At 41.0% G+C, this 20319-nt stretch overlaps 2 protein-coding genes across 2 annotated transcripts in view; both read right to left on the bottom strand.

The window, feature by feature from the left end:
- The window catches only part of Tmem185a (transmembrane protein 185A), a 32400-nt gene extending 16857 nt beyond the window's left edge, over nt 1-15543 (bottom strand). Inside the window, exon 1 of the mRNA XM_050123652.1 lies at nt 15348-15543. Coding sequence (XP_049979609.1) covers nt 15348-15385 — 38 coding nt within the window. The 5' untranslated portion in view covers nt 15386-15543. The remainder of the gene's footprint in view (nt 1-15347) is intronic.
- Nucleotides 15449-20319, bottom strand: part of LOC126489388 (melanoma-associated antigen 11-like) — a 20917-nt gene continuing 16046 nt past the window's right edge. The window contains exon 5 of the mRNA XM_050123620.1: nt 15449-15660. Within this exon, the coding sequence (XP_049979577.1) occupies nt 15449-15660 (212 nt within the window). The remainder of the gene's footprint in view (nt 15661-20319) is intronic.

Here is a 20319-nt window from a genome sequence, read left to right as displayed (position 1 = left end):
AGGAAAAAAGGGAGACGGGGAGGGAAATGGGAGGCGGGGAGGAGGCGGAAATCTTTTTTTTTTTCAATAAAAAATTATATTAAAAAAATCACTAATTCAACAATTATTTATTTAAAAGTTCTATGTAGAAGACATTGTGTTGGGGACAAGAAAACAAAAGCAGGTAATTAAGTCTCCTGCTTCCAAGGAATTTCTGATAGAATCTGTACACAGAAAGGGATGATTAAGATGCAGTGTAATATTTGTGTAAATGGTGAGAAGGCGGCTAGGAAAAGAAAGTATGGGATCTGGCTGAGGTAGTAGGAAGAAGAGACATGGTGACCACAGAACTTCAGAGGTAACTGGAGGTTTGTTAGACAGACAAACAAATTAGATGAGGAAGCATGCCAAACAGAAGAAGCTAGTTTTACCACAACATGGAGAATGGGGGAAAGTCAAGCTCTGTCATTGACTATTTGATTCTATTCTCATAAAGGTATCCCTTTGGACATTAATGTCCTGATAAAAATAAAAATAGCCATGTATGGTGGTTCAGACCTGTGATCCCAGCATTTAGGTAGCTGAGGCAGGAGGAACATTGTGACTTCCAGATAATCTTGGCATAAATAGTGAGTTCCAAGCCAGCCTGCAAAATATCATGGAATCCTATCTTTTTTAAAAAAGATTTATTTATTATGTATACAGTATTGTCAGTATTCTGTCTGCATGTGTGCCTGCAGGCCAGAAGAGGGCACCAGATCTCCTTACGGATGGTTGTGAGCCACCATGTGGTTGCTGGGAATTGAACTCAGGACCTTTGGAAGAACAGGCAGTGCTCTTAACCACTGAGCCATTTCTCCAGCTCCCATGAAATCCTATCTTAAACACAAAACAAAGGGGGCTACAGAGATGGCTCAGCAGTTAAGAGTACTACTTGCTTTTGTAGAGGACCCGAGTGTTTGGTTCTCAGCATGGACAGGAGATGGGTCACAAATGCCTATTACTCCAACTCCAATGGACCAGACACCCTGAGGACCTCTACAGGCACAACCACACTAGTGGCATTTCTTCATACACACATATGCATAAATAAAAAATATTTAAAACAAAAAACACACAAAAGGAAAAATAAGCAGTTATCTGTCATATTCATATGGCTCACATATTTAAAATGATATATATTACTTTAAATGCCTGAGTAAATTACAGATACATCTATATATACACATACTCATGTCACAAATAGAAAAGACTTTGGTAGATGTCTTCGAAATAATATGATATTACATTGTCAAGCACATCTACTTCTAGCCTTGATATAAAAACAGGACTGATATTCGTCAGTATTGCTATAGGATAGGGTCATTTCAGGTTCCCTATCCTCAGCTTCCCAGGGGACTAACTGGGGACATCGCCTTGGGCTCCTGGGAGCCATTCTAGGTTCAAGTCTCTTGCCAACCCTAAGGTGGCTCCCTTAACTAAGATATGTGCTTCCCTGCTCCCCTATCCAACCTTCCTTTATCCCAATCTTCCTGTTTCTCCAAGTTCCCCCTATCCTTTCCTTCTCACTTTTCTCTCCCCGTCCCCCCTTATCCCCACCCCACCCCACCCCCAAGATCTCAATTTTCTCCCCAGCAATTTTGTCTACTCCCCATAGCCAAGAGGATAACTATATGATTTTCCTTGGGTTCACCTTCTTATTTAGCTTCTTTAGGTTCACCAGGTATACACTCCGTGACCTTTATTTATGGCTAGAAACCAATTATGAGTGAGTACATCCCATGTTCATCTTTTTGGGTCTGGGTTACCACGCTCAGGATAGTGTTTTCTATTTCCATCCATTTGCATGCAAAATTCGAGAAGCCATAGAACCTTCATCTGGTGATGGATGGAGATAGAGACAGAGACCCACACTGGAGCACTGGACTGAGCTCCCAAGGTCCCAATGAGGAGCAGATGGAGGGAGAACACGAGCAAGGATGTCAGGACCACAAGGGGTGCACCCACCCACTGAGACAGTGGGGCTGATCTATTGGGAGCTCACCAAGGCCAGCTGGACTGGGACTGAAAAAGCATGGGATAAAACCGGACTCTCTGATCATGGCGAACAATGAGGGCTGATGAGAAGCCAAGGACAATGGCAAGGGGTTTTGATCCTACTTCATGTTCCGGCTTGGTGGAAGCCTAGCCAGTTTGGACGTTCACCTTCCTAGACATGGATGGAGGGGGGAGGACCTTGGACTTTCCACAGGGCAGGGAACCCTGACTGCTCTTTGGACTGGAGAGGGTGGGGGAGAGGTGTGGGGGGAGGGGAGAAGTTTGGGAGATGGGGGAGGGAAATGGGAGGCTGGGAGGAGGCGGAAACTTTTTTTTTCCTTTTCTCAATAAAAAAAAAAGAAAAAAGAAAAAAAAAACAGGACTAAGATTTACCTTTCCTGTCCCCAGTACCTCGTGAGGCCCCACCATTTGCTGACTATAGGTAGTTAGTGGCCCCTGGAGAAGGGAAAGATACTTCTTTCAGTGGCACAGTCACTGATAAGGAGTCTATGTTTCTGAAAATAATCCCTCCCCCAGGAGTCTGTAAGTGACCCTAATGAAACCCAGTGGCACACTAAAATAAATAAAGACATGAAAATGCGGAAGATCTGTGGGGGTGGGAAATGAACAGGAAGGGCCAATGGCGAGTGAATATGAGTTTTAAAAAATGCATTATATACGTGTGAAAATGCCATAAAGAAACCCATTATTTAGTATAATCAACATAGCTAATCAAATTTAAATATTATCTCCCCAGCATAAAAAAAGGAACTGAACAAAATATACAACAGTTTGGCAACAGGCAGTGAAGAACAGAAGGAACTAGGAAAAATAACAAAGAGGACAAAAGCAGCATTGCCAGGGTTTACTGACAGGAGGTAGTTTGTAGGCTGTAGCAGGAAGACAGGTGGATCTCTTTAAGTGAGGCCAGCCTGGTCTACAGAGTTGAGTTCCAGGATAGCTAGGACTGCTATACAGAGAAACTCTGTTTCAAAAAACCTAGATAGATGGATGGATGGATAGATCGATAGATAGATAGATAGATAAAAATAACATTAGATGTAAATAGTCTAAATACCAGCATGAAGACAAAGATGTTTATGTTGGATAAATAAGAAACTATATACTATATATGTGTAAGAAACCCATATAAAGGCTGCCTGCCCTGGGTGCCAAGGAGAAAATAAAACTCTATCCAGTGCCATTACTACAGAGTGGGAGAAGGAGACCCACATGCCTGCCCAGGCCAGGGCAGCCTGCCCTAGACACTGAGGAGAAAACACAGCAAATGCTGAGGAAATATATGGTGTGGAGAGAGAGAGAGAGCGAGAGAGCGAGAGAGCGAGAGAGCGAGAGCGAGAGAGCGAGAGAGCGAGAGAGCGAGAGAGCGAGAGAGAGAGAGAGAGAGAGAGAGGAGAATATGGGAGAGAATATGGTTCATGTCCTGTGGAGAGAGGCTGATCTGAAGAGGTGAAGGCAGTGAGGAGTGGGCTGAGGTCCACCGGGGTCATGGTGATGTTTTGGCCTGGGCTACTGCCAAAGCCCATGTCTGGATCTGTGGCCCTGCAGCAGCAGTGGTCTGTGGTTCCTGATGGCACCAAAGGCCAAGAGGATAGTTGGTCATGCCACTCAATGGCTGCAACACTAGGGAGAATTGGCCCTGCCTGTTACCTGCTGCAGCACTCCAGAGAATAGGTCCTACCTCTTGCCTTAGCAGTATAATAGAGTTGACCCTGATGACAAGGGTGGAGGGAGTGAAGGAAGCAGCGGGTGGGGAGTGAGCAGCAGAGAATATGAGTGTGGGAGATCTGGCCCCAACCCTCATCTGCTATGTGGTGCTGAGGGAAAGATGCCCTCCTGATGTGGGATGTCCTTTTGTATATGTATTACTTTTATTGGTTAGTGAATAAAGCTGCTTCAGTCTAGGGCTTAGCAGAGCAAAGCCAGGTGGGAAATCTATATATCTATATCTATATATAAATATATATATATAGAGAGAGAGAAAGAGAGAGAAGGCAGAGTTAGGGAGGTGCCATGTAGCTGCCAAAGGAGACAGACACTGGATCCTCACCAGTAAGCCACAGCCTCATGCGGATAGATGATTAATAGAAATGAGTTAATTCAAGATGTAAGAGATAGCTAGAAATATGCCTGAATCATTGACCAAACAGTGTTGTAATTAATATAGTTTCTGTGTGATCATTCGAGTGGCTGGGAAACAAACAAGCAGTCTCTGCTTACACCCTCCTCCTCCTAGCCCCTAGCTGCATCACTCAGGGAAGTGGGCCCTGTACCTTACCTGGACAGCATAGCAGAGCTGACCCTGTTGACTTGGCTCAGGTGAACTGCCAGGAGAACAGGAGTGTGGGAGACCTGGCCCCACCCCTCATCTGCCATATGGTGGGGTGACCAGTGAGGGAGAAATGGTCTTCCACCCCACCCCCTTCACCATCTGTGGCAGGCAGGAGAGCTGGCTCTGAGGTCATGAGAGTGGGAGAGCTGTCCCTGCCCCTCACTGGCTGTAGTACTCAGGAGAGTGGCTCCTGCACCTGGGCAACAGAGTAGAGCTGGCCCTGGTTGTGTTAGGTGTGGGTGAGCTGGCCCAGAGGACTTGAAAGCAGGAGAACCAGCCCCAGCCCTTGCTCCTTGCTGCATAGGGTGAACTAGGTGGAGCAGTGATAGAGAGCTCACCTGGTGCTAAGGATCGGGGAGAGCTGAAGGGCTGACTAACAGTGCAACCACCGGACACAGAACCAACACTATGTATTAGCCCACTCCACCATTCACCCCATATATGATCTGCAGGAGCACTTGAAGGGGCCGTTCCTGCAGAACCAAAGCTGCAGGATCTTATGACACAGGACAAAAGGATACCTAAGAGGAGTCCAAGTGAGGGCCCAGTATGAATAGTATAGCAGAAACCAGAGGCCTTGAATCAGACCAATGACTTTGTATTGAACATTTTTGCAAGTAAAGATGTATGGACTAAAGGGTATATATTCTGGGAGTCACTGTGTAACACTACAGCTTCCTGATGATAGTTTTTCTCTTTTTTCTCTTCTCTTAAATTTTATCTTATTGGGGGGGGGGCTGTTCAAGGGCAGAGGGAGGATACCAAAGGACGGGGAGATGAACAGAATCAGGATGCATGATGTGAAAGCCACAAACAATAAGCAAAGTTAAAAAAGAAACCCATGTTAAGTATAAAGTTAGATAAATTAAAAGCAAAAAGATGGAGATGGGTATACCAAACAGGTATATTATCCAAAAGAATGCTGGAGTGATTTCATTAGTATCTTTTACAGTATCAACTGTCTCACAGTTCTCTATGACAAATGGTCATAATTGGATTTTAGAATCTCAGCAGACCAAAATCATGTTTGTTTTCCCCCTTTTATTAAATATAGATTCTTTTCTCATACAATATAATCTGATTAGAGTTCCCCCCCCACCTCCAAATTTCTCCCCACATCCCCTCCCATCTGGATCCATCCCTTTCTATCTCTTATTAGAAAAGAACAGGCTTCTAGGAATGATATCAAAACATAACAAAATAAAATATAATAAAACAAAAAACCATCATACTGAGGCTGGACAAGCCAAGCCAAAAGAAAAATAAAGGAGCTGCAAGAAAAGGCACAAGAATTAGAGGTTTACTTCTTCTCACAGTCAAGAGACCCATAAAATTACTAAACTGAAAGCTATAGTGTATATACAGAGGACCGCATGCAGACCCGTTCTTGCCCTGTGATTGCTGCTTCCTTCTCTGTGAATTCATGAAATCTGCTCAGCTGCAAAGTCAAGTTGTTTATCATCAGGAAATTCTGAGTAAAATCTGTTTACAAGCTCATTCCAGGTGTTGGAAGACCCAAGCGCAACTAAGGTCTCTGTTTCTGTGTTGTCAGTTGGGGACTGTCCTTAAATACTACAGGTATATCTTCAGTCCTTGATCATAGGTTCCTGTATCTTGAAGCCAACAAAAGCATATTGAAAATTTCTCATTATTCATTTTTTAAACTTCTATTTCTACCATATTTCTCCCAATACCAGGAATTCTTTTCAGAATTCCTATGATTAGATTGGGTTCACTTAAATCAGGCTAATCACCCCCTTTCCTGTTGTTACAGTGCCAAGCACTGACTCCAGGGCCTCATACATGAGAGTTAAATACTTAGCACTAAGCCCGACCCCTGACTAATATCCCTATTCTAAGTCCAGAGTGTTCCAAGATTTTTGTTCTTTAGTTATACAAAAGTTTCCTAGTGTTAGGAAACTTCCAAACAGAATTAAGGCTCTTAATTAGGTAACCTTAAAATAGGGAGACTGCCCTGAATTTTTCAGGTAGGCTTAAGGTGACCATGTGACTTCCTAAAAGCATAACAGGAATGGGTTGGGAAATGATTCAATGAGTTAAAGCATGAATACAAACAAGCCTTACAACCTGATATGGTGGGGCAAATCTGTAATCCCAGCAATCTTACAGAGAGATGGGAGGTGGAGACAGGGGACTCAGCCAAAGTTCCCAGGCCAGCTAGTCTAAATATCCTGTATAGTATTAGAAAGAAGAGAGATCCTGCCTCAGCAAGGTGGAAGGTGAGAACTAACTGCTGAATGCTGTCTTCTGACTTTGATATGTAAGGCCACATACCTGAAAACGTGCGCGCGCGCACACACACACACACCAATTAATTAATTTTAAACCAGGAAGAAAAAAAATCAAAGAGATATGGCAAAGGGGGGAAATATTAGACACATTCCAGATGTAAGAGTTCATTCTGCCATTTCTTACTGCTGGATTTGAAGGAAAAGAAGGAAAAATGAGCCACAGAATGGAAGTAGCCTCTGAAACCTGAGAATGAGTTTTGGCTGACAGACAGCAAATAGGGCAACTTAAGTCCTATAATTTCAAGAAAACACATTCTATGTTTTTATTATCAGAATCATTTTTGCAATGTTTTTCTGTACAGAGACCTAAATTTTCACAACAGCCAAAATTACTTTGGAAATGGACTGATAGCCCAGAGCCTTCAGATGAATTGATTTTTAACAATGTCAGACTCAAAACAAAAGATCCAAATAGTACATGCTATTCCTAGCGTTTTGGTAGATAGAACTGTGAAATAAGCCTGTGGCATTTTTTCACATTAATAGCAGAAATTAATACTGTAAGTTTAAATATATCCATGAAGTCTCTTTTGTCATACCATATATTCCAGGAACCTAGAATTAGGACATGGATATCTTTGGGGTATCATTGTGCCAAACATAATATAATAGAAACTATGGAAGACAACAGAAGATCCAAAGATCTCTGATGTTTATGAATTGGTAGATTTCCTATTGTCAAAATGCTCATGCTATCAAAAGTAATTTCCAGATTCAATGCTCAATTCCCCCCCAAAATTCCAAGGACATTTCTCACAGAAATAGAGACAAAAGAATCCTAACATTTATATGAAACAGAAAAGGCCCTAAATACACAAAGTAAATCTGGGTAATATTAACAATGCTGGAAGTATCACAGTACCTCACTTCAAATGGCATCACAGAACCACATGGAACTAATGTATTTGGCATCTTTGTCAAAAATCATCTGATTACATGAACAGGATATAAGACAGCCTGTTAAATGCTGCTAGGAAAACTGGATAGCCACATGGAGAAAACTGAAACTACAGCTTTATCTCTCATTCTGTACAAAAATAAACTTCAAATAGCTGAGTCCTCAACAAAAGATCAGAAACTTTGAGACTACTAAAGGAAAACATATGGAACAGTTCAAGACGTAGTCAGAAGGGGTGACCCAATAGTCTAGGTAGTTAGAACAAGGAGAGAAAAATAAGATTGCAGTAAATTTAAAAGCGTTTTCACAGTAAAAAAAAAAGTTATATAACTAAGTGAACAGAGAGTCTACAAAATGTGAGAAATTATTTGCCAGCTATTCACCTAATATTAACATCCAGAACATTTAAAAACCTCAAAATGTAAAGAATACATAAGTCAATTAATATATTAACCAATAAACTGAACCAATAATTTCAAATGAAAAAATACAAGCAGTCAATGAATACATGATAAAGGGGAAAAGCAAATCAAAACTACATTGAGATTTTATCTCATCCCAGACAGAATGGTTATCATCAAGAAAACCATAACAAATTCAAACAAATAAAAATAAATATTGGCTAGGAGGCAGTGAGTGGGATCTTATTTACTGCTATTGGGAATGTATGAGACCAGCCACTATGGAAATTAGTATATTTAAAAATAGAACTAACCATATGATCTAACTGTACTATGAAGTATAAAATTAAAATAATTTAAGTCAGCTTTTAATAAGATAGTTGAAGAAAAAGTTTATTGTGGCAGTCAGTACTCACAATAGCAAGATTATGGAATCAGCTAAGGTACCCATCAAGGGAATTAATGGAGAAAGGAAATGTAGAATATATACTCAATGCAGTATTATTTTAGCACAATGAAAAATAAAACTGTCATTTGCAAGAAAATTGATAGAATTTTAGATTACCCTGTTATGTGAAATAAGCAAGACTTCAAAAAGACAACTGTTATATTTTCTGTCATTTGTGGAAAGTAGAAGAGAAATGACACGGAAGAGACATGGGATGTGAAAAGGGAGAATAAAGGACAGCAAAATAGGGCTGAATATGAACAAAGTATACTAGTGGTTTAAATGCTGAGAGCTAGTCCACGCCAATGGTAGTGTTTACAAGCTTTTGACAAAAATCTCATTTTCCTATAAAAATTCAGAGTTTACCATTTAAAAAAAAGTATTATGAGTACTTTTTCCTTGAAATGTCTAGCATTTTCAAGATAATGCTTGCCAAAGAACGTAATACAAATAATCAGTATTGTCTGTTAGTTGTCTTCTAAACGAAGTATGCCATGCATACAATAGCTTTAAAATCAGTCACACCAGTGTGTTTTCCTTCACTCGGTCACTGTTGTATCAGTGTACTTACTGTTCTTCCCAACTCGTCACATGAAGTATTAAATTAGTTTTGTATCCAAGTGTCCTACTTCTGAAGCTGGCATTTTTAAACGCAAGCATGTGGTACCCTAATAATCTCTCAAGTTACTTCTAAATGCCATCAAATTTTAATTTAAAGGGCTACAGAAATGGCCCATCAGTTAAGAGCACTTTCTGTTCTTACAGAGGATTAACCTTTGGTTCCCAGCACCCACATGACAACAGCTTTAGAGTTCTAGAGTTCTAGAACTCCAATTCCAGGGGATCCAATACCCTCTTCTGTCCTCTGTGGGTATTGCATGCATATGGTACATAGATTAAACAAGATACTCATACAGATAAAATAAAAATAATACTTTTAAAAAGATACCTTTCTGAAATGTATAAGGAGTTTAATGCTCAGGCTCATGAACAGACACCAAAGAGCTTACTCTAAGTATAAAATTTTAAAAACTGTTTTCTGAAAACTAAAAGAATGCAATTGGACCCTTTAGACCCACTGGGTTTCTCCAGCGAAATCTCCTGGGTTAACTAGAGTATGAATACAGGTATAAACAGATGCAAGTAAGCTACCCCCCCCCCCAACACACACACACACACCATACTCTAGGTGACATATTTATGTTTATGATGTGAGAGACTGGCTCTAACTGACAAACTATTATGGACACTCAAATTCTTTATAGCCTATTTATCTCATCTGATTTGTTATGCATTGATTCTTTAAGATAAAAGCAAGTGAAAACATTGTGCAAATAATATATTTTATATATTGTTTCTGTAGTATTACTGAAGAGACAAGTTGTAAAAATCTCACTTGGTAATAATTTTCCTGACTACTGAATCATGATTTAACCATTAGATATGACTGATCATATATTATCAGTCACACACCATCTACAACTAAATTCAGTACAAGACCTTTTTCTGAAAATTTTAGTTACTTTATATACTTATGACCCATCACTGGGAAAAACAATCAGAAAGTCATAGCATAATATTGGTAAATTTAATTTCTAATGTCCTAAGAAACCAATACTCCTCCAATACTCTGCTTCCTTCCTACGATAGAATTTTCCAATGGTTTATGCCAGTTTATGCTCAACATATACACATGCAGCACATTTACTCAGTGCCTCAAAATCCTGGCCCTCAAAGAAATCACAGTCAATAAAAACTATGTAAGTTATCAAGGAATGGCAATATTTTAAGAATCAGAAATTATACATGTAAATGGAATTTACATCCTTTGATGATTCCCATTGAACGTAAAGCATTAATTCCACTATCATTGCTCAAATCATTTTTAGAACATGCCTCTCAGAAGTGCCTTAAGAGCCTGACATACATTATTTTGACTATATAAATAGTGCCAAATCTTTGCTGAGAGTGGATGTGAGTTCTGGAAACTGCCAAAATTAAACCAGTGCCAAATTTAGTGAATAAGATATATGATCAAACTAGGTGTCACTATTTTGGTTCAAAAATGATTATTATAATGCACTGAGATAGATTTTCTTGAGTGATTTATAAAACTGACTCCAAAGGCCATTCTAGAATATTAACAAGGGTTCTAAGCAGTGGAATGGGTATATTTTATTTTCCCAACTTCTTTGAATGATAATATTTGAATATAAAAACACCAATATAAGGTCTGCTTTGAATAATCATTTTACAACTCCTAAATAAAAGGTCCCTGTCTTAGTGTTCAATTGCTGTACTAAGACATCATGAACAAAAGTAACTTGGAGAAGAAAGGGTTTTTATTTTGCACTTCCAGGTAACAGTTCATCACTTAGGCAAGTCAGGGCAGGAATTCAAGCAGAGAGAGAACCTGGAGGCAGGAGCTGATGCAGAAGCCATGGAGGGGAGCTTCTTTCTGGCTTACTCCTCATGGTTTGCTCAGCCTGCTTTCTTTCAGAACCCAGGACCACCAGCTTAGAAGTGGCGAACCCTCTTCTATCAATTGTTAATCAAGAAAATGTCCCCACAGGCTTGTCCACAGACCAAACTTGTGGGGGTGGCACACATTTTCTCAACTTAGGTTCCCTCTTCCAAATGACTCTAGCTGATGCCAAGTTGAAAAAACACTAGCCAAAATGGCCCCTCAGTATACTGAACATACTGTCATAGAAGGAAGGACATGTAGGGTAGAGCAAAAAGCTTCAGAAGGAACTTGACCTAGATTAGAATCTCGATTTGCTTCACAACTGCCTGTCTGACTTTAGAGAAGTCCAGACTCTCTAAAATGAAACTGGCTGGGGCCAGAGAGATTAATCAATAGGCAGAGGTACTTGCCACTGGCCTGACTTGAATTTAATCCCCAAGACCAACATGCTGGAAGAAGAGAACTGACTTCTGCAAGCTATTCTCTGACCTCCATATGCATACTGTGCCATATGTGCACCCAGACATACACAAAACAAAAAAGTATTAAAATTAGAAAATCAAATAAAATGAGGCTGATTTCTGATATGTAGGGCTATTGTAAAGAGTAAGGATAACGAAAAATAAAGTGCCAACACTGTGTTGACACATGGTGGATGCTCATAAGTCATTGCTATTATTAACAACTATTAGTCAGTAAAAGTCAAGACAATATTCTATCAGTGGCTTTATACGCCCACCAATGGATATGCAGTCATCCTGACAGTAATTTGTTATCAGTACTGACAGTACGCTCATAATGACAGATCAGTGGCCAACTTCTAAAAGTTTAAGGATTATTTGGAGGAACTAACACAATGTACTTTTTACAGTGCTAGAGAGAATCAAACCTGCATGTTAGACAAAAGCTCAACCACTAAACTATACCCTAACCTCAACAGCATGTATTTTTTAACACTGCACACATTATGTGCAGTGATCATACTACACTATCCTTCCTTTTTAACAATTCTTTTGAAAACATACTACTTTATTTTATATGAATAGATGTATTGCCTGTATGCATGTCTGTACACCATGTGCGTATCTGGTGGCTGCAGAGGCCTTTAGTGAACTGTCACAGCAATCACATTATTTTTTTTCCTGATTTCAAATAAAAGACAACTTACAAAGACTAAAGAGCAGCTTTAGAATAAGGAGTATACAAGAAGATTGCAAAGATAATTTAGTTCATTAGGATTACATGTCCATATAAGGAAGCCCCACCCTCACCCCAAAGGCATTTTTCAGTCTTTGTTTCAGTCTAGAATACCCAAGGAATACACTGCACTCCCATCAGGAGCCCACTACAGATGAGTCAGTAGGCTAAGCAGACTTCTCACAGCCTTTCAATGCTGTTTGGCTGGCAGAGCTGAAGGGCCTTCTCTAACAAATAACAACTCTACCAAAAGAGTAGACAACCCTGAGGCCTTGTGGTATAGTCAGGTTGCCGATTTAAAGTCACATACACCCAAATCTGTACCTCCCAGGGACAGACATTCTGGAATCAGATTCCCATCTCTGTAAACTTTTAATAGTCTGTTTAATCTGTAAAGCTGTTAGAGGCTTCAGGCAGTCAAAAAGAATTCTTGGTAGACATAGTATGTTTCAAGAATTTTAACTTGTGTAACTAAAAGGCAATTAGGGAAAGAAAGTTCATGATCAACCACTTCTGTGGCAGAGGGAAATAGGTAGAGGGTCAGCTGTTAGCCCTTCACAGCTGGGTGCTAAACACTTTTGAACCATTCTGTGTTACTACTATTTCTAGAAAAATGACAATATCACAGTGAATTTTCACTGACCAAGACTTGCAAGGTAGGAACCACCAAACCATAACAGTGGCTATATCTGTGCTACAGAAATAATCTCCAGAGCACATTCTTCTTTACTCTCAAAGTCCTTCCCATCTTGTCAATGGAATAGTTGCACTCTGAAGGGACATAGAAGGAAAATAGTCCATACAACGAGAAGGAAAGCAGTCATTGAACAAAGCAGTTCTAGACTGTTCCTACAAGCTCTGTTGAGTTACCATTCATTTTGCAAATACTTACAGAGCCAGCTGTAATATCATAGAAACAACAGTAATAGAAGTCACAGGTTTGGTCTCACATGGTTTGAATTTCAGTAGGGGAAGAGAAATATTAAATAAACAAAAGGACACATGCAAGGGCACAGATAAGTGCTCTAAACAGGGGACTATGTTATTCCACAGAGATTGGGGTTGGGGAAACTAGGACAACTTCTTTCACCAACTACCAAGTGAGTAGAGATTTCAATGGTAAATAGAAGTTACCAAAGTCCCTATTAAATAAGTAGGTATGATGAAGCCCGGGAGTAAGAGGAACATACACGAATTGGTTCAGAATAGAGACAAAGACAGCAGCACAAAGAGCTGAGGTCCACCCCTCAGTTTGATCTCCAGGTGTCTGAAAGGCTTTTGTCAGCATGGAGAAGATTAAAACACAATGTTAAAAACTAGATCAACCATAATACATAAAACACCACTATCTAAGAAAATCTAACCTGTTAATATCAACTCATCATTGTATTCTTGGAACATCTTTAAGGTAATACTATTCCTTCCCACTAATAATACTGAATCAGGACAATGGTGGCCTACAGGAGACCTTTTAAGTTATTTCAGGGAGAGATGCATTGTACTCCATTTAGAATTCAAGCACTAGTAAGTGTATTAATGATTATTATAAATCTCTTCAAAGCATTTCATTATAATTTTTAGACTTGTATTGGGAGGAAAAAAATGCTTAAGGAAAAAAAAATGGTTGTCAGTGGCGCACTACTGCTTTCACAGCTCTCAGGTAACTTGAAACAGCCTTGCAGCTTCTGGCCTAGCTGATCCCTAATAAACAAGTCACAGAACTTTCTATTTGTAACACTGGAATCAGCCATTAATTCAGGCGCAATAGCCTTGTGAACAATTATACTCATTCTATAGATAAAACTGACAGATAAGTGAGTTGCCCAAGGACATGGAAACCATTCAGCTTTTATTTCTCTTTCTAGAAAATATACAAGATGTGCCCAGCTTCAGTGCCATCCCCAAGTTGTCCTAGGAGCAGCAGAGGAAAAATTACAGTATAGTTATTCTAAATGAACTCCTCTCTGCAGAATAACTTCGAGGCCAACAGTGACAGCCACAGATCAAGGCCAGAAGAACACAAAGACAAATGAGAGCACCCAGTCTCTAGCAGTGGTTTTAGAATTTAAAGAAGACTGCACTCCAAATAGTACCCTCTCCCTCTCTCTCTAGTTCCTTTCATGTCCCACAAACAGCCAAGAAAGTGATCTCGCTGGGCTAGAAAAGTTCAGGAATGCACGATTAAATCCAATCGTCTATCCCTGCACTGGAGGCTGGGACTGACAAGACTAGCTTCCTTGAATGCTTGTCTTCGATCCTCCTTTTACATAGTAATGGACTAAAGAGATCAGTGAAGTGAACTAACCTCTCAGCTTATTAAAGAGGAACAAAGAATCACTTGGTTACCTATGGCCTCGTCTTCAATCTAGGTCTTGACTCAGTTTACTTCCAAAGACGTTTTCTAAGTACTTACTATATGACAGATGGGGTGGGTGGGTGGGAAGTGCTGTGGAAGGGGACAATCAGGAAGTGGTTTCTGTTTTGGAAGCTCACACCTCGCAGAGGGAACCGTTTTACAACAGTTTGGCAAGTGAACGGACAGAGATTTAGACTTTAGCCAGTGTTTTCTCTGCACTGCCCACTACGGATTTCAAGTCTTGGAAATAAGCAAAGCAATACCGACTTCTTGCGAATAAACTTACAGCAAAGGCTAAGAAAATGCGTATGGAAACGATCAGGTTCATCCCCCAAAGGTATTATGTAAGATTTACAATACCCTGGCAAAGACTCTAAAAATTCAGTATCTCAGATATCGGTTCGATAAATAAGCAAAGTAACGGCGGACAGGCATAAATCCAAGGAAAACTCCAAGAGCTGGAACTAGAGGAAACATCTGGGAAGGTGGCCGGGGGTGGGGGGGTGGGGTGTTGTCAGGGTCAAGAGAAATAGCCCTAGCACAGAGAATGGGGACAGGCAGGCAGAGCGGTGAGGTGAGGAAAAAGAGAAATCGAGACAGAGAAGTTGGAATACGATAGAAAGAGGACGACTGGAGAGCAATGGGCTTCCCTCCAGGAGGACACCGCTCCAAGCTGGGCAACTTGGGCCACGGCCGGTTGATTCCAGTTGGTGCGGGAGGAAGAAGTGGATGGACGGACTAAGAGGCCGACAACAGCTTTCCCGAGAGCAGCTGGCAGCCGTGAGGAGCCTCGGGCCGGTGCCGGGGTCCTCAGGCTCCAGCATCGCGGCCACCTCGCCTCTCCCAGCCGCTGCCCGAATCCAAGCCCCCGCCTGGCACCGCCAACGTAACCGCCTCACCTCGGGTTGAAGTCCTGAAAGAGGCCCCTCAGGTTCATGGCGGAGAACTTCACAGAGGCGTCCTCCTCTTCCCCCGCCCCCCGCGCCGCGAAGCCTGCGCCTCACAGAGGGTTCATGCTGCCAAAGCCAGCCGCGTCGCCAACGCCGCCGCGAGCAGAAACCCGAGCAACCAACCGCCTCTGACACTTCTTCCGGCTTCCGTAGCCAGAACGCGCATGCGCGCTGAGGATCCCCGCTCGCCAGGCCGGGAGGTTATTGGATGACCGGCTGTGGTTATTTTTGCTCCCCAATACCAGCTTGCTGGACAGAGCGGCTACAAAAAGAGGAGGGAAGGGATGGAGAACCTCAGGGATGGAGAGCGCTAACTGAGGGGGAAGCCCTTAAGAGGGTGAAAGCCAAACTGGAGTCCCAGGGTGAGATCATCATAGACACCTGTCACCCACCTGTCTCCCAGGCCCATACAAAGGTCTGGAGGATTCCCCCAAATTGACTGTACCTTTGAGCTACACCTACCAGAGTTGCCACTAAATCCAGTTTGCATATAAACTTCCTTTCCATGCTCCAAGCATACTGTGATATCCTGACAATTTCAAACTCACATTATCTTTCACCAAAGTCATCTATCTACCCTGTCAACCATGTCCCCATCCTGGGTTTCCACTGTCGTTAGCAGCAGGTCTATCCATCAGGATGCCCAAATTGAAGATGTGGAACTTATCCTTATCCTAATCTAGTTTAGAGTCTCCTTGGCTCCTGTTTGAACTTTGTGGTGGCTCAAGCTGGGCTTTTCCTATTCCCAGTCATACTATTTAGAACTGCCAGGTTCATCTTATTGGACAAGTTAGCATCTTGGTGGCTCAGATTTTGTCCTCTGCAAAACGGACACAAAAATCCCTACATTTCCACTTTGGTTAGGAAAGTTCAGAGAGATCATGCATAATGCATAGCCCTACCATATGTTAGATGTTCAAAGAATGCTGTTGCTAGCTGTTGTTCTTTTAAGTGCCAACCTTTTTAAAGAATTCTATTTACTTTTCAACTTCAAAAATGGTACAACGTCATAACAGAGGATTTAGTCTACCATATTTACTTCCAGCCAATTTAAGAGTTGTTGTTGTTTTCATCAGCACAACAATACCTTAAACATTAACTTGGGATCATTATGAGTAATACTCAACTTTGTTACAATAGCTGAGTTTCATGAATGGCAATTTTATGTTGGTTAGCCCCAGGGGAAGCTTAAGATGAATACAGTTGGGAGAATCATGCTTTGCCATGATGTATCATCTTTCTTCTGGAAACTTGAAAACATTCCACAAGTGGTAATTATTCTCCCTAACACCCACTGAGACATGGATATTATTATATGAGTCGTTTATGAGTGACTACCCTGAATGAAGCAACCAGCTACTGAAGCACCATGACCCTCTCTTAGAATTTTATCACCTTGCTGGAATGTTCCTTTATACTCTGTGAAGATATGTCACTGCGATTGGTTTAATAAAAAGATAAATGGCCAGTAGCTAGGAAGGATTTCTAGGTACAGTGGACACTGGAAAGAAGAAGGATTGAGAAGTCAGCCAGATGCAGAATGAGTCAAACACACAAAATGGCAAAGAGGTAAAAGCCACATGGTAGAACATAGATTAATTAAAAAAATGGGTATTTTAAGTTATAAGAGCTAGTGAGAAACAAGTCTGAGCTATCAGCTGGAGCTGTCACAATTAATAAGCCTCCATGTGGTTATTCAGGAGCTGGCTGGCAGGACAGAAAAAGTCTGACTACACCACCTTCTCTGACCATTCTCCTGATGATGTCCAATCTCTAGGCCTGAAGTCTCTCCCAGTGAATAGCAAAGTGCAGAAAAGCTAAAGCAAAGAGAAGCTTGCATAATATGCCCAGTACAAATTTGCTAGTGAAGGCTGAGAAACAAAGTTGCAACTTCACATTTCAGCAAAACAGAGTGCTAACAAAAGTTAACTGCCAATATACTGAGTAGCCAGTATCATCTTATTTTCCGAAGGTTTCACCTCAAGCAGACATCAAGAAAACAGATTTTCAGCTATAACTTTTGAATAACTCGAATCATGGTTTTCTCAAAAGATTCGTGGTAAGTTGCTTAGAGTACCAATGCTACTCTTGGTATATTACTGGGTACTCCTGGAACCGAGACACTTTTCTACGGGGTCATGAATTCAGTTTTAGCAGTTCCCTCTAGGGTAGGCCATGGGGATTTCTTATCCTGAATACCATGATAAAATTATATTAACATTGTCTTTATGTTCTTTTACTTTGACAAGCCAAGTTGCCATGAAAAAAAAATAAAAATGTCACGAGCCATTTCCCTCCTAAAAATCATTACAGGAACCATCACCCTGGGGAGTCTGCAGGGAACCTCACACCCATAATTATGTTCTATTGAGAACCTGCCCCACACCCAATTAAGCTGTTGATGGAGAGCTATCTGTTAGCGGAACCGCCTCACATTCCAGCTATCCAGGGAACTAGGTGTGGCAACTAGTGACTTTTTGGCTTACCTGTCCGAATGTCACCTGGCCTACGTGACCGGGACCACGCGGCGAGATCCCGTGCCCTGCCCCCCCATTCCTTACCATATATAAACTGTAACCCGTCCCTAATAAACGGAGGCTTTGACAAATCTGCTTGGCCACCTTCTTCTGTCCTAGCTCATTCCCTTCCAGGTAGCGCCCCTCCGAGACCCTGGAATAACTGATTGCAGGGTGGGTTACAACCCCTAGACTAGTGACCCACCCAAGGCGGCAACAGTGGCGCCTGAACAGGGACCTGAACCCTGGACCCTCAGGTCTTGTCTACTTCCCATATGCAAGCGGATGACTATATGTTTTTCTTTGTGTTCACCTTCTTATTTAGCTTCTCTAGGATCACAAATTATATGCTCAATGTCCTTTATTTATGGCTAAAACCCAATTATGAGTGAGTACATCCCATGTTCATCTTTTTGGGTCTGGGATACCTCACTCAGGATAGTGTTTTCTATTTCCATCCGTTTGTCTGCAAAATTCATGATGTCATTGTTTTTGTTTTTACCTCTGAGTAGTACTCTAATATGTATATATTCCACACTTTCTTCATCCATTCTTCCATTGAAGGGCATCTAGGTTGTTTCCAGGTTCTGGCTATTACAAATAATGCTGTTATGAACATAGTTGAGCAAATGGTTTTGTCATATGATAGGGCATCTCTTGGGTATATTCTCAAGAGTGGTATTACTGGATCTTGGGGTAGGTTGATCCCGAATTTCCTGAGAAATCGCCACACTAATTTTCAAAGTGGTTGCACAAGTTTGCATTCCCACCAGCAATGGATGAGTGTACCCCTTACTCCACAACCTCTCCAGCAAAAGCTATCATTAGTGTTTTTGATTTTAGCCATTCTGACAGGTGTAAGATGGTATCTCAAAGTTGATTTAATTTGCATTTCCCTGAACGCTAAGGAGGTTGAGTATGACCTTAAGGGTCTTTTGGCCATTTGAATTTCTTCTGTTGAGAATTCTCTGTTCAGTTCAGTGCCCCCCCTTTTTTAAAAATTGGGTTAATTAGCATTTTAAAGTCTAGTTTCTTGAGTTCTTTATATATTTTGGAGATCAGACCTTTGTCTGTTGCAGTGTTGGTGAAGATCTTCTCCCAGGCAGTGGGTTGCCTTTTTGTCTTAGTGACAATGTCCTTTGCTTTACAGAAGCTTCTGTTTCAGGAGGTCCCATTTATTCAATATTGTCCTTAAAGTCTATGCTGCTGGGGATATACGTACGAAGTGATCTCCTGTGCCCATCTGTTGTAGGGTACTTCCCACTTTTCCTTCTATCAGGTTCAGTGTGTTCAGCCTGATATTGAGGTCTTATATCCATTTGGACTTGAGTTTTGTGCATAGCGATAGATATGGATCTGTTTTCATTCTTCTACAAGTTGACAACCAGTTGTGCCAGCACTATTTGTTGAAGATGCTTTCTTTCCTCCATTGAATACTATTAGTTCCTTCATCAAAAATCAGATGTTCATAGGTTTGTGGGTTAAAATCCGGGTCTCCTACTCGATTCCATTGATCAACTTTTGTGTTTTTATGCCAATACCAAGCTGTTTTCAATACTGAAGCTCTGTAATAGAGTTTGAAGTCAGGGATGGTGATGCCTCCAGAAGTTCCTTTATTGTATAGGATTGTTTTGGCTATCCTGGGTTTTTTGTTTTTTCCATATAAAGTTGATTATTGTCCTCTCAAGATCTGTGAAGAATTTTGATGGGACCTTGATGGGGATTGCATTGAATCTATAAACTGCCCTTGGTAGAATTGCCATTTTTACTATGTTGATCCTCCCAATCCAAGAGCAAGAGAGGTCCTTCAATTTTCTGGTATCTTCCTGAATTTCTTTCTTTTAAGACTTAAAGTTCTTGTCAAATAGATCCTTCACTTCCTTGGTTAGAGTTACCCCAAGATATTGTATGCTACTTGTGGCTATCGTGAAAGGCGATGCTTCTCTGATTTCCCTCTCTGCTTCCATATCCTTTGTGTATAGGAGGGCAACAGATTTTTTGGAATTGATCTTGTATCCTGCCACGCTACTAAAGGTATTTATCAGCTGTAGGAGTTCTTTGGTGGAGTTTTTGGGGTTGCTTATGTACACTATCATATCATCTACAAATAATGAAAGTTTAAGTTCTTCCTTTCCAATTTGAGTCCCTTTGATCCCCTTATGTTGTATTATTGCTATTGGTAGACTTCAAGCACTATATTGAAGAGGTATGGAGAGAGTGGACAGCCTTGTTGTGTTCCTGAGTTTAGTGGGATGGCTTTGAGTTTCTCTCCATTTAGTTTGATGTTAGCTGTCGGCTTGCTGTAAATAGCTTTTATTATAGTTAAGTATGACCCTTGTATCCCTAATCTCTCCAAGACCTTTATCATAAAGGGATGTTGAATTTTGTCAAATGCTTTTTCAGCA

The sequence above is a fragment of the Alexandromys fortis genome, unplaced genomic scaffold (assembly GCF_014885135.2).
Source record: "Alexandromys fortis isolate MF-2015 unplaced genomic scaffold, M_Fortis_MF-2015_v1.1 scaffold_206, whole genome shotgun sequence".
In the NCBI taxonomy this organism is placed as follows: Eukaryota; Metazoa; Chordata; class Mammalia; order Rodentia; family Cricetidae; genus Alexandromys; species Alexandromys fortis.
This window is presented reverse-complemented; position numbering and strand designations above follow the sequence as displayed.